The following is a 17,048-nucleotide window of genomic DNA, read 5'->3' as shown; positions in this document are numbered from 1 at the left end:
CTGATCAATAGTTTACCCTAGGCCGCCTCATTTAGAGTGGCAGTGACTGAGCGAGCTGCCAGCGTCGGCTGCTTGGAGCCAGCAACCAAGTGGGGCAGAAGGCTGGATGTCAGGGTCAGGTGGGTTCCAGCCAGAGCGGCTACCTGTTCATGATGGTGCTTGTGGTCCATTACAGTGGACCAGTCCTCTGCTTCCTGAAAGCAGGACTCCAGTGCCGCCGGTGACCAGGAGCGCCAGCAGCACCTCGGCCGAGCAGCTCCTCAAACCAGGACCACTCCCCTCTTGCTCCCCCTCATGCCGCCTTCTCCCCCACCCTGCTCAGGCAGTGGAGCGGGGGGCTGTCGGAGCTCGGGCTGTCAGAGCAGGGTGGGGAGCTTTTGGGGGGGGGCTGTCAGAGTGGGGCTCAGGCAGTGGGGTGGTGGGCTGTCAGAGCGGGACTCAGGCAGCGAGGCGGGAGGAGCTATCAAAATATGGCTGTGGGGGCTGTCAGAGCGTGGCCGGCCGCGCTCTGAAATGTATCTGCCAGACTGACATAAGCACGCAGGCACTAACATCACTAATTGTACCTGGTAAGACTGGTTGTCATTTCACACTGCCAGAAGGTGATTGGTGAGTTAACTCAGCTGGACTCTCAACTCTGCTCTGAGAAGAGTCGAGAGCCTGGTTGAAATTGACTTGCCCTGCCTAGTTATTTCTTTTCACACCACACGATTCCTGCAATTTGACCCTCTAATTTGGAGGGTTAACTCGCATGTACTTGGCAGTGTGAAAAGGTCTACAGACTTCAAGCAAGGGATATGCAACAAAGTACTAAACATCTTTAATGTATATATGTATTAAAAAGTTCTGTAATTCTCCATGGTTAAAGCAAAATGAACACAAATATCCTTTATTAAAATCTGAAGTGTGCACTTTAATCACATATGAATTGTTTATAAATTTAAAAGGTTACAAATAAAGGACAAATATGTCTTTGAACCAAATATTATGGAGGACACTGTATATACTGTTGTTACCTACAACAACCTTCTACGCTATCCTATACATCTCCAACCTTCGTGTCATCTCCAGACTTACTGATTCATCCTTCTATCTCTTCATCCAGGTCATTTCTGAAAATTGCAATGAGCAGGGATCCCAGAACAGATCCCGATGGAACTCCACTGGTCACTGACCTCCAGGCAGGGGACCACTGTAAACAGTACTTTTAATACAAAATGTGTACTTGTACAGTAGTTTTAATAAAGATTTTTTTTTAAATTCTAGTCGTATGTGCAGGTGGACGTAACTCGGTTGGAAGTCAAGGACTACCTGAATGTTCCATCTACCACCATTCTACTTTCTGCATGCAAGCCAGCTCTGAATCCACACAGCCAAGATTCCTTAGATCCAAATAATCTTCAATTAATTTCCTCTCATTTTTATATGCTATTACCAATGGAAATTAATCATTTTAAAATTTTTCTTTAAAGAACAATTTATTTTTCATAATGATGTGAATTTTTTTTTTAGAAAATGTTTAAAATAGGTCAATTGGTCCTTTTGGGGGGAGATTTTAATTGCACTTCTGAACAAACATTAAAGTAGATGCACATTTCGAGGTCAGTTCATAAATATGCCTCTGTTACGAACCCAGAGGACCCATAAACCCAGCAGCAAAAGATATTTATCAAGACAAATAGTTACTTAAACAAAAGTTGCTTTTAATTATCTTTAAACATGAAAACAGAATCAAACTTTAACATATCTATTATTAACTTAATTGAACTTAACCCCCTTCTAATTCTAAGTGCAAGTGTGTGTAAGTTCAGAAAAGTTCTTTGGTCCAATCTCACTTCTCATTCTTCCAAGTTCTCTGGTTGCAGGCAATTCTTACACTGTGCATAGAATTTAACATTTATAAAGATCACCAGGCTTTGGTGCTCGAAAGGTAAATGGTTACTGCCAGGAAGGTTCTGAGGGTGTTCAGAGAGAGATTTGTTGTTCAAGGACATCCACAACTCCACTCCAGTGTCTGGCTGACGAAACTTGCCCCTTCAGGGATCTCCAGATGATAACCTCTTTCTTTCAGGTCACTATAGAGTTACCTTTTGTTCCCCTTATTCCAAGTGAAACATTAGACAGCCAGTACTCTCCTCTTGCATGAACCACAATGGCTTCAACCAGGCTGACTTCCAAAAGCTTGCCAGCTTGTCCTGTTCCAGTCCCAGCAACTTATTGCTGGTTAGAACACTGTCAAGTTCTCTGTGTGTGTCTCTCTCACTCTCTCTCACATACTGAGAGAAAGCCTGTTTGACTCTCTCTGCTTGCAAAACCACATGACCCTCTTACAACAGCAGAACTCTCCTGTAGACACTAGCGGTGCCAGCATTCATTTTCATCTCTTGCCTTGGTAAACAATAATCCATTAGTGACATCTCTTGAGCACTCTTCAAAGCTCTTGCAAAAAGGTGTGAGAAGCCACTATGTCTAGCATAGCTCCAGTATTTCAAGTAAGATCTGATTTAAAGTGTTTGCATGTGACCTACTTTAACAAACCTTTCCCAATTTATCTCCCCAAAACATTTCTATATGCTCTGTCATAAAACCTCACAGACTAATTCTTGAACAACTAGTAGTGGTTGATAGGAGATTACAACCAATTCTTAGTGAGTGACAAAGCTTATAGAAATGCCACCTTAGATCTTATGTAATATGAAGATTTTTTTTTAATGATCTTCAGTCAATGAAATTAGCTATCTTCTTACCAAAATGTTTCTCTTTGTCTTTTTAGGAGATACAATTTTCATTATACTACGGAAACAGAAGCTGATCTTTCTACACTGGTACCATCACATCACTGTCCTGCTTTACTCCTGGTACTCTTACAAAGACATGGTGGCTGGAGGAGGGTGGTTTATGACCATGAACTATGGCGTGCACGCTGTCATGTACTCCTATTACGCTTTGCGAGCTGCTGGCTTCCGAGTGTCACGCAAGTTTGCCATGTTCATCACCATGACACAGATTACCCAGATGATCTTGGGCTGCATTGTTAACTATTTGGTGTACGAGTGGATGCAGCAGGGCCAGTGCCCATCTCACATGCACAACATTGTCTGGTCCTCCCTCATGTACCTCAGCTACTTTGTGCTGTTCTGCCAGTTTTTTTATGGGGCTTATCTGAGCAGCAGCACCAGGAAAACATTGAAGGCAAACTAGACCTGAATGGCTAAAGGTTACAGCTCAGGGGATTGATCATGTGGCACAGTAACATGTATTGAGTGCTTCAAAGTGACACCCTGCACTCGGTAGGTGGGTTTAGTCCATTTAAGCTTGTGATACCTCGTTGACATCACATTTAGAAGTTTCAAATGATTTAAATACAATAATCTTTAAGAGATGATACAAGTTGTACATTGAACTGTTATTTTTTCAATATTGGTGCTTTGCAATCTGAATTGTTTTTTTTTTAAACTGTCAACTGAGGTATTGCAGCTTAAAGGATTAACTCGATTAGTTTTTAATGAGAAGGTTTTCTGAAGGCCAGCTAGAAGAACCAAAAGCTTTAAGGAAAGATTAATGATCTTAAAATCTTTATGCATTAATCGAAAACAAATGGTTCTGCACTGAGAATTGCAAGCAACTTCAAGACCATAATGTCCTTGTCCATTGAAATGAAATTTTATACCTTTAGAAATACCCACTTTTTAAAAAATGTGTATTTTTCAAGGGTATTTGGTTATAAATCATACGGCCTGTTGAGACCTACTATTTAAACTGTAAAGTCATTCTGCCTAAGAGAAGTGGGGATTTAACCAAGGACAAAACGATTCTACATTTTAGAGATGATCAAATATACCTGTAGGGTTAAAATGTTTCTGTCAGCTACAATGAAATTTTTCTCGTAGATTTCAGTCCTGAAAGTTAACATACGGCTCTCCAATATAAGCAGGTTGCAGAATATTTGTATGAAATACTTTTTTTTCCCCACATTTTAACCTTGTGTGTTTTTTTAAAAAAGGGACTGAAATGAGGGATAAGAGTATTTCCTGCAAAGTTTATTCGCAGGGTTAATTTTGCCTTTTGATTTGTGCTAAAGTATTACAATTGTACTGTGCAGCTTCTTTGCACACTGTAATTGCATATGCCAAATGTGTAAATCTATGACATCTACCCACCAGTTGCCATCTGGTCTGGAAGATTTAAGGCTTCTTTCCTTTATTTTTAGTTTTTATGTTTCTCTTACATTTTCAGTCTCACCCAAAAATTCTTTGTGCACATTGATTATTTCTCAAAGCACGCTAAGATTAGTTGTGTTTTGAACTTTTGCCTAACTCATTTGATTGCTCTCTTTTCCAACTGTTACAGAAACTCTTACCACTTTTCAGATTGATCTCTGTTCCTGTTTCAATGATCTTCCATCTCTTCTTCATGCTTGTTTGTATCCAAACACTTTAAATTTAAGAGCAATGGTTATTTTGTTTTAAGCGCAAACCAAGCTAAGCAGTTTGAAAAGTTGTCCTTTAAAAAAAGGTTAGTGGGGTGTCGTGTGCACACAGCAGAATTTGGGTTCTACAGAAATATTTATATAAACCTGTTATGGAATACTTTTACAGATATTTTTACTTGTATTTTTTGATACTGTGGTCTTATTGATAAATGATTCATTGTAAATAAATTCTGAAGCACAGCAGCTTTGAGAAACATTATTTAAACTAGAATCTGCTAGCTGTCGGAGATGATGGCTTAACATAAATTTCCTTCTCACAACATTGTGAGATTAAGATGCTCATTCCTAAACATGAGTTTCTCTGAAATAAAGTGCTTTTCTCCTTTAAGGGTTTTGCAAAGTGGAATTTAAACAGAGTTAGAAGAATGTAACTTGCTCTATGGAGGAGATAAATCATTTAACACCGTGTATCCTAATAATCCAAGTTTAATCATCACTGTATAATCATCCTCTTAATTAGAAACTCTTCTTTTTTCCTAAATTACAATTTGTGAACTGCTGATGCTGAAACAAACAATAAATATTTTTTAAATGGGTGTCTGGTGGTTTGCCTCTCTTAATTAAAACAAAAATGAACCATTCCAGGTTACAAAAAAAGCTAAACTGTTCTCTTCTTCAATCTGTTCCTTTATTGCCAATCCATGATTTTAAAATAGTAAGCCCTCTCAGGAAAAAAATAGCTGTATTTTAGCCTGAATAAAAATATATTGTTGCCAGTTAATTTGGCGCATATCTATGTCTGCATGAGAAATAAATAACTGAATTCCTTGGTTGATTAAGTCAGATTTTAACCAATAGGTTACGGAATGTTTTATGTAGGAATGTTTCCTAAGCTCTAAATAGTATAATTTATTTTGTCCTCTTGAAAATCACCCAGGATTCCTCTCTGCTCATCGTTATTTATCATCTGCCAGAATCTATACGAGTGCCTTGGATTTTTTTTTCTGTATTTGCACTTTGGCACAGCACAAATCTGGGGAGAAACCAAAACGTGGCTTATAAGATCAAACATTGCAGGTTACAATTTATGCAAGTCTGCATGATGTCTAAATGATCACTTTGCCAAACGCACTACCTTTAAAACTGGCCACATGCTGTTCAGAGAGGTTCATATAAATTTCTTCCCATTGCTCAGGTCTTCAGATTACATTTTTGAACACAGTAGTAATGGATCATTTTTCTGCTGGTGATCTTTGCAATTTATTGACCATTTTCAAATGAAAACTGGATCCTCACTGAGATGTGTTGTTTATTTTAATGTAGTTCATTCAATGTTTTCCCAATTGCAGGTTCTTAAACTTTTCATGCATAATATGGATGAATGTTCATTGAATGAGTAGGCCTTTTCTAGGGTTTCCCCCTCCCTCTCCTTGCATCCCATCCATTGTCAATGGCAGAAATTTTTGGTCCATCCTACAGTATCTATCCATGTTGAAATTCCAGGTGTTGGTTGGAATAAATGCAGGCTTAGTAAGTGCACATCCACTCAAAAGTGATTGAATGAAATCTACAATGTTCCAGTCAAACTATATCCAGCTAATAAGCAGTAAATCTAGGATACAAGACTGATATAATTATAAGAAAGAAAATATAATAGGTGAGTGAAAAATATAATCAAAGCAGAGAACATTGATGGAAAATTGACTGAAAAGTCTGAGCGGGTTGCATTTGGCATGCTTCTAGATTTGCTTCTAGTTTGTCATCATTTTTGAATGATGAGGTTAATTGATAATTCCCAATTTCTTAGTATTATGGAATTTAAAATTTTAGGTGACATGATGTGAAGGATAGCAGTACAATACTGACCCCAGCACAATTTACAGGATCTATTGAATGATTAACCAAACTTTCTCTATCATAAGATGCTTCTACCCCCTACAGAGATTGCACACTGAAGGTAGAGTGTCAAATGAATATTGTTTCCCAATGCATACAATATAGTATATCTCTCTCAGGTATTTACCATCTGTAAAGTGAGAAACAAAGTGGTATGTGTGAAGGGAAGTCCAATGAACAAATTGTCTGCTATACATTAAATAGGAAACTTGAAGTTATAAATAAAATATCCTGCACCCATTGCTTCCAAGTAGCTATCTCCAGAATTCCCCTTTTATATTTGTCTTCATTTATTTTTGACAAACATGCTGAAGACACTTCTGTGTTCACATTTTCATCCTGGATGGATTGTGAGATGCTTAGCAAAATTACTTCCCTGTTGATAAAACAAGTACTTTATTTTATTCAACCGTTAAACATTTATTAAAACATTTTATACCAGGTACTTCCCTAATATTGACTGGTACCCACTGTCCGTAAGAGGATTAGATGGGGCTGAATTGGTCAAGTGTGTGCAAGAAGGATTCTTGACATCATCTGAGAAGAGAGGCCAGACTGGATCTGGTTCTGGGGAATGGCGGACCTCTCAGTGGGGGAGCATTTTGCTGAGAGTGACAGCTCCTCCCTGAGCTTCAACGTTGTTATGGAAAAGGATAAAACCAGTCAAACTGGGAAAATGATTAACTGGGGAAGGGCTGATTATGAAGGGATGAGGCAGGAACTATTAAGAATTAATTGGAAACAAATGTTTAAAGGTGAAAGCACAAAAGTGATGTGGAGGAAGTTCTGGGACCACTTGTGCTGGGTTCAGGACAGGTTTGTCCCAGTGGGACAAGGAAAAGATGGTAGGAAAACAGAATCGTGACTGACAAAGCAGGTCAGTCAACTAGTCAAGAAGACAAAGGAAGCAGGAAGGGATCATGAGAAGTATATGGTAGCCAGGAAGGAGTTTAAGAAAAGATTTAGGAAAGCTCGAAGGGGACATGAGAGGGCCTTGGCATGTAGAATTAAGGAGAACCCCCCCAAGGCATTCTATGCTTATGTGAAGAGCAGAAGGATGACGAGAATTAATGTGGGGCCGCTAAAGGATAAGGGCGGCAATGTGCCTGGTGACAGAGTTGGTTGGGGAGGTCCTAAGTGAATACTTTGCGTCTATTCACAAGAGAAAAGGGCCTTGATCATGGTGAGGTTAAAATTGAACAGACCTATATCCTGGACAACGTGGAGATTAAGGAAGCAGAAGTGTTGGATCTTCTTAAAAACATCAAATTGATAATAGTCCCCTGAGGACAGATGCGATATACCCCAGGCTGCTATGGGAGGTGAGAAAAGAGATAGCTGGAGCAGTAGCAAGTATTAGGGAGAATCCTGGGAATTAATAGACCAGTGAATCTTGCATCAGTGTGCAAACTAATGGAGAGGATTCTTAAGGTTAGGATCTATGAGCATTTGGAGTAGTACAGTCTACTCAAGGATAGTCAGCATGGCTTTGTGAAGGGAAGGTCGTGCCTCACGAATCAAACTCAATTTTCTTATGAGGTAACAAAAGGATTTGATGAGGATAGGGTGGTAGATGTGGTCTACACAGATTTTAGCAAGGCATTTGACAAGGTGCCCCATGAGAGAGTCATCCAGAAAGTCATGAGGCCTGGGATCAATGGAATCTTGACTGTGTAGATTTTAAAAATTGGCTTGCAGAAAGAAAGCAGAGAGTAGTAGTGGAAGGTCGGTGACTAGTGGAGTGCTGTAAGGATCTGTTCAGGGGCCCCGATCTTTGTGATCTTTATAAATGACCTGGATGAAGGGGCGGAAGAATGGGTCAGCAAGTTTGCGGATAACGGGAAGGTTGGAGAAGTTGTAGGAGGGGATAAAAGTTGTTGAAGGTTACAAAAGGATATAGACAGGATGCAGAGTTGGGCAGAAAAATAGCAGATGGCTTTTAATGTGGATAAGTGTGAGGTGATGCATTTTGGAAGGACAAACCAGAAGGCTCAGTACAGGGTTAATGGTCAATTACTTCAGAGTGTGGATGAACAGAGGAACTTTGGTGTGCAAATCCATACATCCTTCAAGGTCGCCACACAGGTTGATAAGATAGTTAAGATGGCATATGGGATACTGGGATTCATTAATGGGGGATTTAATTCAGGAGTGGAGAGGTCATGTTGCAACTCTACAGATCTCTGGTAAGACCACACTTATGGTATTTTGTTCAGATCTGGTCACCTCATTATAGGAAAGATATGGAAGCTATGGAGAGGGTACAGAGGAGATTTACCAGCATGTTACCTGGATTTGGTGAACAAGTCTTATGAGGCAAGGTTAGCAGCTGAGACTTTTCACTTTGGAGCATAGAAGGATGAGAGGAGACTTACCATGACCAGTTTTTGCTTGCCTGTTAATTCTATTATTAAAACTAATACATTTCAATGTTCAATCCATATTCTTCTTTATAACAATATTTTTAACAGTAAAATCTCTTTGTCTCTTTAAATAGTACAATGATCCTTCCCCTTTAAGAAAAACACACAATATCCCTGCCACAATGGTGACATATTGTAGTCCCCCGAAAGCCCGCAACAAAAAAAACCCACAGAATCTCAACAAAGAACCCCTCTCTTCAGCACCATTTTTTTTGTTACTCCTTTCCAGGCATCTTTCACCCCCTGACACCAGAGTACCCACCCTGCTACCACTTCTCCCAGATTTTTTTCCCATTTCTATATATTTTACTTTTAAACAATAAATACAATATGTTTTAACAATTTTTTTTAAGTTAAAAATACAAGTTTTACTACTTTAACTTAGTTCCATTATAAATATTTTCACAATCTTCTTCCTCAGCAACCTTGATTTTTTTTTTTACAAACTTTGCAGAAAATCTTCCACTTCGTTCTTGGTCTTGAAAAATCGCTGATTCCCTTCTGTCATTTCTACTTCAAAGGCGCGGGATAGATCAGTGAATATTTCAAATTTTAAGCACGTAGTTGCCTTTTCACACCTTCAAATTCTTTTCTTTAATTAAGGTTAGGCTAAAGTCTTGAAAAAATAGTACCTTTTTTATGATCAACCTTGATGGCGGGCCATTATTCTGCTTAGAGTTATCATATGCTGCTCCCAGAATTATCTCCAGTTCTCATTTGCTTAAAAGTCTCACCAGAACTGGTCTTGGTCTCTGGTCACCAGCTCTTTTGGGTCCGAGTGTTCAGTGAGGTCTCTCAATATGCAGATTTTCTCCAAATTGTCTTCTCCCAACCCTTGTGGGATCCATTTTTTTTTAAAATGTTCACTGGGACTCTTCCCTCGATTCCTTCCTTTAGTCCAATTATTCAGACATTGTTCCGTCGACTAAATTTCTCCATATGATCAATTTTGTCCAACTGTCCTTGTTCATCCCACTCCCATTCTTTGGCTTTTTTTTTCCCCAAAACCTCGTTTTTCATGCATTTTGTCAATTCAATCTCTGCTCGACAGATTGTCTCCATCAGGTCTTCAACAATCTTTTTTATTATAGTCAAGTTGTTTTCTGTCATATCACTCATCACTTTTTCAACACTTATGAAACAGTTACCCAAATTCTCCATTTTTTCCAGGATTATGCTCAGCTCTTGTCCCGACTCCCCAGTTTTACATGTTTCTGCCAGTCCCATCGCTATTTTTGCAATTCTCCCTTTCGCACTTTCACCTGATGTACCCAGTTGAATAGGAGCTTCTTCAGTCTTAGTTCTCAGCTGCCTGGGCTTCTTTGCGGTAGCTTTATCCATTTTTTATGAAGAAAATCTTAATTTTCGAGTTTTAACCGTCTATTGAGCACTCTTCACGGAAAGCTCAACCGAAATACGTCTGTATAGGTCCTTTGCATGGCCACGCCACCATATGATTCGTATTTCTACGATTTAAGTGATGGAGATCATTTATAGATTGTACTAAAATATTCACACAAATGAAATCTACAATCCCCAGTTAGTTCCAATTTGCATTTCTCTGCATTTTTTTTTACAAACTAACTGAGCCCCATTAGTACTAATACAGGACCAGCAGTGGAAGATTAACCGGGCGATGGGCGATGGTAAATTGAAAATAATATTGGTGGCGCTTGCAGGAACTGAAAGAAATCACTGCTACTGCACTGAAGGTCGCTAATGACTTTTTATTCAAAGTCAGCATGCACCTTTAAGGGCAGCATGAGCTCAGTCACCTGGTGCATTGTGACATCATATTTGCTGCCCAGGGTGTGCGCTGGAAGGGATGGTGGAGTCAGAGAGAAACCTCTGATGACACCATTTCCCCATGGCTGGACCACCACTTGGCGATACAAGCGGGGCCACACAACCCCCCCCGCTATGCATCCTGTCGCTTTGGCAGCCGGCCCTGGCGCTTGGGCGCAGCCTTCTGCATCGGCTGTGATAGGTCTAAATGAGCAGCTTTTAAGCAGTCCACAGTAAACAGTTCTTCCCTGCCCCCCACATCTAAAGTAAAAGTCCCACCTGACAGCTGGAGAATCTTGTACGGCCCTTCGTATGGGCTCTGCAGTGGGGCCCTCTGTGGTCCTCTCCAGACTAACACAAATTGTGCCACATCCAGATCTTTCGGTTGATGGGATGGTTGGGTGCCGTGGTGCGATGGGGGCGGCGGGGTTAGGTTGCCCAGTCGTTTATGGAGGTCTATGAGCCGCTCACCTTTGTTGTGTGTCATCTTGGCCTCCTGGCCGAAGAATTCACCTGGCAGGGAGAATGGCGTGCTGTAAACCATTTCTGCTGACGAGGTTTGCAGGTCCTCCTTTGGCGCCGTCCTAATCCCAAAGAGAACCCAGGGCAACTCGTCCACCCAGTCGGGGCCGGAAAGTCTTGCCATCAGAGCGGACTTTAGGTGTCGGTGGAACCTCTCTACCAACCCGTTAGACTGTGGGTGGTAGGCCGTAGGTGTGGTGCAGTGTTACCCCTAAAAGCCTTGCCAGCTGTGACCATAGTGCGGAGGTAAATTGGGCGCCTCTGTGATTCATGATATGTGCCGGCACACCGAAACGAGTGAACCACTTGCTAACCAGGGTTCTAGCACGTCTCCGCTGACGCCTCACGGACTGGGATGGCTTTCAGTCACCTGGTTGCTCTGTCTACTATGGTAAACAGGTACTGCGACTCCCTGGACACCGGCAAGGGTCCCACGACATCCACGTGGATATGCTGGAACTTTTGCGTTGCCGAGTCAAAATGTTGAACAGGGGCCTGTGTGTGCCTGTGGACTTTAGATGTCTGGTACCTGATGTAGTTGCGGGTTAGCCCTGCCACCTCCTTCTTGAGGCCATGCCATACGAATGGCTGCGCCACCATACACACGGTAGTTTTTACTGAGGGGTGGACGAGATCGTGAATAGAGCTGTTGACTCTTGCCTTCCACTCCTGTGGGACTACCGGGCGTGATGAGTCGGTGGAGGTGTCGTAGAGCAGCTGCTGGGCGGAGTCAGGAGGCTGGATATCCTCGAGCTGGAGACCTAAGATGGTGGTCTTGAGAGCTTGAGTTTCGGCATCGTGCTGCTGGGCCTGTGCTAGTTACGCGTAGTCAAGGCCAGGAGCTAGCGTGCTGATGGCTGGGTGGGAAAGTGCATCCGTGACCACATTGTCCTTGCCCGCCCTGTGCGAATATTTGTTGTGAATTTGGACATGTAGGACAGGTGGCACTGTTGCCTGGCCGACCACGAGTCCTTGGCCATAGCCAGTGCTTGGGTAAGGGGCTTGTGATTGGTAAAAACAGTGTAAGTTCTGCCCTCCAAGAAGTATCGGAAGTGGCGGATGGCCAGGTACAGTGCCAGGAGCTCCCAGTCAAATGCACTGTATTTAAGCTCCGTCGGCCACAACTGCTTGCTGAAAAAGGCCAGTGGGTGCCACTGTCCATCCAACCACTGTTCCAGTACTCCCCCGACTTCCATGGCAGAAGCTTCGACCGAGAGTGTCGTGTGCGCTTCCAGGAGCGGGTGCACCAACAAAGTCGCCTCTGCAAGAGCCTGTTTTGTTGCAGTGAAAGCCTCATCCGCCTCCTCCGACCAGGCCAGGGTATTCTCTTTCATCGCGAAAAGAGGGCGCATGATGCGGGCGGCGTTGGGGATGAATCTCTGGTAAAAATTTACCATTCCCACGAATTCCTGCAGACCCTTGAGGGAGGAGGGTTTGGGAAAACACTGGACGGCTGCCATTTTCTCCAGAGCCGGAGCTGCCCCAGACGCTGAGATGGTGTGCCCCAGGAACAGCAATGCCTGTTTCCCAAACTGGCATTTGGCCTTGTTGACCATAAGGCCAAATTCTGCCAGCCGGGCGAATAGGGTACGGAGATGGTCCTTGTGCTCTTCGCGACTGCAGCTGGTTACCAGGATGTCATCTAGGTAGATAAAGACAAAGTCCAAATCCCTACCCACTGCGTACATGAGGCACTGGAACATCTGAGCCGTGTTCTTCAACCTGAATGGCATCCGGAGGAATTTGAACAAGCTGAAAGGGGTGATAATGGCAGTCTTTCCAACGTCATCGGGGTGTACCGGGATCTGGTGGTATCTGCGCACCAGATGACCAGATGGGCTTTTGAAAAGAACCGTGTGCCGTGGAGGTTGGCCGCGAAGTCCTGGATATGGTGGACCGAGTACCCGTCTGGAGTTGTGCCGTCATATAGCCGTCTGTAGTCTCTGGAGGGCCTCCAAACCCCTGATGACTTCAAGACCATGTGCAGTGGTGCCACCCAACCACTGTCTGACCGCCGAACGATGCCCAGCTCCTGGAGCCTGGAGAATTCCTCCTTTGCCTGTTTTAGCTTCTCCAGTAGCAGTCGCCCAGCTCTGATGGGCAGTGGGGGGCCTTTTGTGGAGATGTGATGGAAAACTCCATGGCAGGGGGAGGCTCCAGGATGGCAGGAAACTCGCTGAGGATCTCGGCGAACTTGTCTGTGGCGGTGGCTACTGTGGCGATTTTGGGTCTGTCATCATCCACCTTGCCCAGGCACACCAAGTGAAAGGTGCGAGTGTTGAGCATCCTCCTGCCCCTCATGTCTACCAGCAGACCATGAACCCTTAGGAAGTCAGCCCCTAACAGCGTGGTGCCCACTGAGGCCAGGATGAACCTCCAATGAACTTTTCATCCCCAATCTGTATCTGTGCCCTATGGATGCCATAGGTCTTGATTGCAGAACCATTGGCAACCCACAGGGTTGGACTGGGGGTCCAGGTGCGAGTTTCCAGTGCTGCAGGATGAAGGTCGCTCAGCTCGGTCCCTGTGTCCACCAGGAACCCGCGGCCTGAGGACTTGTTAGTGATGTAAAGGAGGCTGTTCATGTGGCCAACCATCGCAGTCATCAACGGCGGTTGGCCTGGCCGTTTACCTGGAAGTCGCAGTGCTGGCGGCACTTGCGGGCTTTCACTCCCCAGCACTGGTGATAAAAGCACCATGTTGACTGGGTTTCCTCCAGCTTGTGCTTGGGGGTATTCTGCGGACTGCGGGGCCCCGGCTTGGAGACTTGGCTGAGGGCTGCCTCATTCTCCTGTTTTGCGCGCCAGAGGGTGTCTGCCCGGGCTGCGGACTTGCGGTTGTCGGAAAAGTCATCTTCGGACAGATGGAGCCGGATATCTTCTGGCATCTGTTTAAGGAATATCTGGTGGAAGAGGAACCACGGTTCATGATCCTCCGCCAGGGCCAGCATTTCGTCCATGAGGGCTGAGGGGCTGCGATCCCCCAATCCATCCAGGGGAGTGAGGTCAAACATCCCCAGGAGTAGATTTTTGAGAGTGGTATACTTGCCCACTGCTGGTGGCCGGTGAATGATGTCGTCCACCCTTGCCGCCATGTCCTGGCCCAGCGCGCCCATGACATGGTCAAATTTGGTGGGGTCGGCTGAGATGTTGTGGAGGTGGAATTATGCCTGTGCCTGCCCGAACCACGTCCGTGGGCGATGGGGCCAGAAGTGGGGGGTGGAGTTTGAGGGCTACTGTGTTCACCTCGGCTGCGTCCATCATTCACTGGGTCCAGATAGTCACCACTGTGGCACTTGCAGGAGTTGAAAGAAATCACTGCTGCCACACCGAAGGTCATTAACGACTGTTTTTTATTCAAATTCAGCACGCCCTTTTAAGGGCAGCATGAGCTCAGTCACCTGGTGCATTGTGACATCATAATCACTGCCCAGGGTGCGAGCTGGAAGGGATGCTGGAGTCAGAGAGAAACCTCTGACCTTGCCATTTTCCCATGGCTGCCCCACCACGTTTATTAAACTATTAATGACATAACAGTTCTCACTTAACTCTAAACTTACATGACTCTAAGCATAAACCCCATTATGCACGAATATAATTGTATAAACGTGTGTGTGTGTATTAAAGTGTAAACTATTTCAGTTTAAATTTGAGTCTGAAAGTTAGTTTGAAGACCCATTATTTTAAAGTTGTGTTGAACTTGAAGGTCTATTAAATTGTAGTTCAGGAGTGATTATGAAACATCAAATTCTTTTAAATTGTTCCTTAAAGCAGTAATGAAGTGTTTGGTAACACTGATTTAATCCTAGACTGTTCAAACTCACAAACCTTGTTGAGTTGATTTCCTCTTAAACTCTCGCACTAGTTTTCTTAATTCCCTCTTAGTTTAAGAGTTTTGAAGCTTCTTTCGCTGATGAAAAAAGCAGTCGGAAGTGGTCTTCCTTTCAAAATCCACTTATTTTTGTATTCTCTTTCGATTAGGAGTAACACATTCCAGCACCTATTCTGGTTACTGTAATTCAACCCTTTGTTTCACAAAGGCCCTACACTGGTGTTCCAGCTATTGTAATAGAGTATAGACCAGTATCTCCCTCTCTTTTTAGAGATTACTGTTTTACTCCTGTGTGTGTCTCGACTTGTCAACTCCTGCAGTCTTACGATTCCAAATGTCTGAATTTGACAAAAGATTTCTCCAAATCGTGTGACATTTACATCATTAATGAGGTCAGTTCCAATTCTTTGAAATTATGTGACCTTTTACTGGAATTTTTAATATATGTTAGCAACAGTTTCTTGAAAATCATGTGATCTTCATACGTCTGGCTTGTAGACGTCAGAAAGAGGACATCACTTCTGAATGTATTGTATGGGTGTGTGTGTGTGTAACTCGGTTCCAAATCCACTAAATAACTTAAGACATTTTTATAAGAATATAGCTTCACCTTCACCTAACACGGATCCATTGCAATTTCCAATTGAAATAGGCAATGAAAACCCGAAGAAACTGCAATTAAATTATTAGTTTGTTGATTGTGTTAGTCCAATGTTTTATTTAGGTGGGTAAACCATTTAAAAATGACTGATCAGAAATTATCCCCAATTAGTAACATGAAACAGTAAAAATGTAGCAGTTGGGGTTTCTATGCTGTTCGTGAAATTTGTTGCCATTACTTTCAATGGAATTTCAGAATAGAGAAGGCTGCTGAACCACTCCCAAATAACACATGTGCTGCTGACTGAGGTTGTATTTCTAAGCAGACCACTGCACCAAGCTATAAAGGGGAACTGGTATTTGGTAGAAAACACAAAGGGCTGCAGACACTGTGATTGTAGTGAAAGCACAAATGGTGGAGGAACTCAGCAGGCCTCACAGTGTCTATAGGAGGTAATAATATATAACTGACGTCTCGGACCTGAGCTCTTCTTCAAGGTATGAGTAAAATGCAAGTAGGTGCCTGAATTAGGTGACTGGTGTTTGGGACACCTCATTATCAAAACAAAATCTGGTTTTTCATTACATTTATCAGGTACTTTCATGATTTGGCTTTTTAAAATTAAACATTAACTAAGAACAATAACAATTTGGATTTATTATAACTCCACTAATGTTGATTTAAAAATCCCAAGATGAAAAGGTTATCGGGATAGAGAATATTAAATCTGAAATAGAATTGGTAATAGCTTTTGCTTTGATGAAATAGTATATGACTAAGAATAAGCCATTAAACCTATTGATTTCAGTTGATATAGCCTACATTATTTTGTGTTTGTGCTTTGATTTTTCATAAATATTCGCTAATCATCATTTCAAAAGAATAATCGGGTCCTTGCGAAGTTATCTTCGTCCAAATTCCAGAATCACATCCATCACAGTAAACAAAAACACTGGCAGGACTCTCTCTTTGAAATGCTCTAGAAGAGACAAAGATTTTGTATTGCGATGCGTCTGACAAGTTTTGGTGTTGGCATACTGCGATTAAACAGTATTTCTTGAAGCAGTATTTGTCGACTTCAGAACAAAGCTGCTGTTAAATCCAGCATTCTGAACACCCATTAGAGTCCTTGAGTGATCACTGCAAAACCTGATATTTACTAAGAGGCAACAGTTTTCCCTTTTGATTCAGTTTTTCCTCATGTAAATGTGTGTAGCCTTTATTGGCAACTTAGATGAAAAAGGCCTGCTCGCTTTCACAATACCTCTGTTGAAATTCAACAATTGAATAGTTTTTCTAAGATTAAAATTAGTAATCAAATACAATAGCTTTACATTTTGGAAATCTTGATTTTTTTTTAATAGGTAAATATTAGCACAATGTATAACCATGAAAGATGTTTAATGTGTATAAACAATTACTCTAAGTCTTTCTAACGGGAAATACAAACAGGATATGTTCATGAATTTACACAGTATGAAAGCATTTGAAAGAATGGTTACTGCTGTTAAAAAATTATAATTACTCCAACAGGAGTTTTGTTCCATAAACTGCACTG

General features: G+C 42.4%; 2 protein-coding genes across 5 annotated transcripts in view; both read left to right on the top strand.

The window, feature by feature from the left end:
* Window positions 1–4,595, top strand: part of elovl6 (ELOVL fatty acid elongase 6) — a 107,099-nt gene extending 102,504 nt beyond the window's left edge. For all 4 annotated transcript variants that reach the window (XM_069926180.1, XM_069926182.1, XM_069926184.1 and 1 more), the window contains one exon: window positions 2,774–4,595. In XM_069926180.1, coding sequence (XP_069782281.1) covers window positions 2,774–3,201 — 428 coding nt within the window. In that variant the 3' untranslated portion in view covers window positions 3,202–4,595. The remainder of the gene's footprint in view (window positions 1–2,773) is intronic.
* A 102-nt stretch (window positions 4,596–4,697) lies between these two features.
* Window positions 4,698–17,048, top strand: part of LOC138757972 (uncharacterized) — a 36,439-nt gene continuing 24,088 nt past the window's right edge. Inside the window, exon 1 of the mRNA XM_069926179.1 lies at window positions 4,698–15,281. The gene's annotated coding sequence lies outside the window, so the exon portion shown is untranslated. The remainder of the gene's footprint in view (window positions 15,282–17,048) is intronic.

Source organism: Narcine bancroftii, chromosome 3 (assembly GCF_036971445.1).
Source record: "Narcine bancroftii isolate sNarBan1 chromosome 3, sNarBan1.hap1, whole genome shotgun sequence".
Lineage (NCBI taxonomy): Eukaryota > Metazoa > Chordata > Chondrichthyes > Torpediniformes > Narcinidae > Narcine > Narcine bancroftii.
This window is presented reverse-complemented; position numbering and strand designations above follow the sequence as displayed.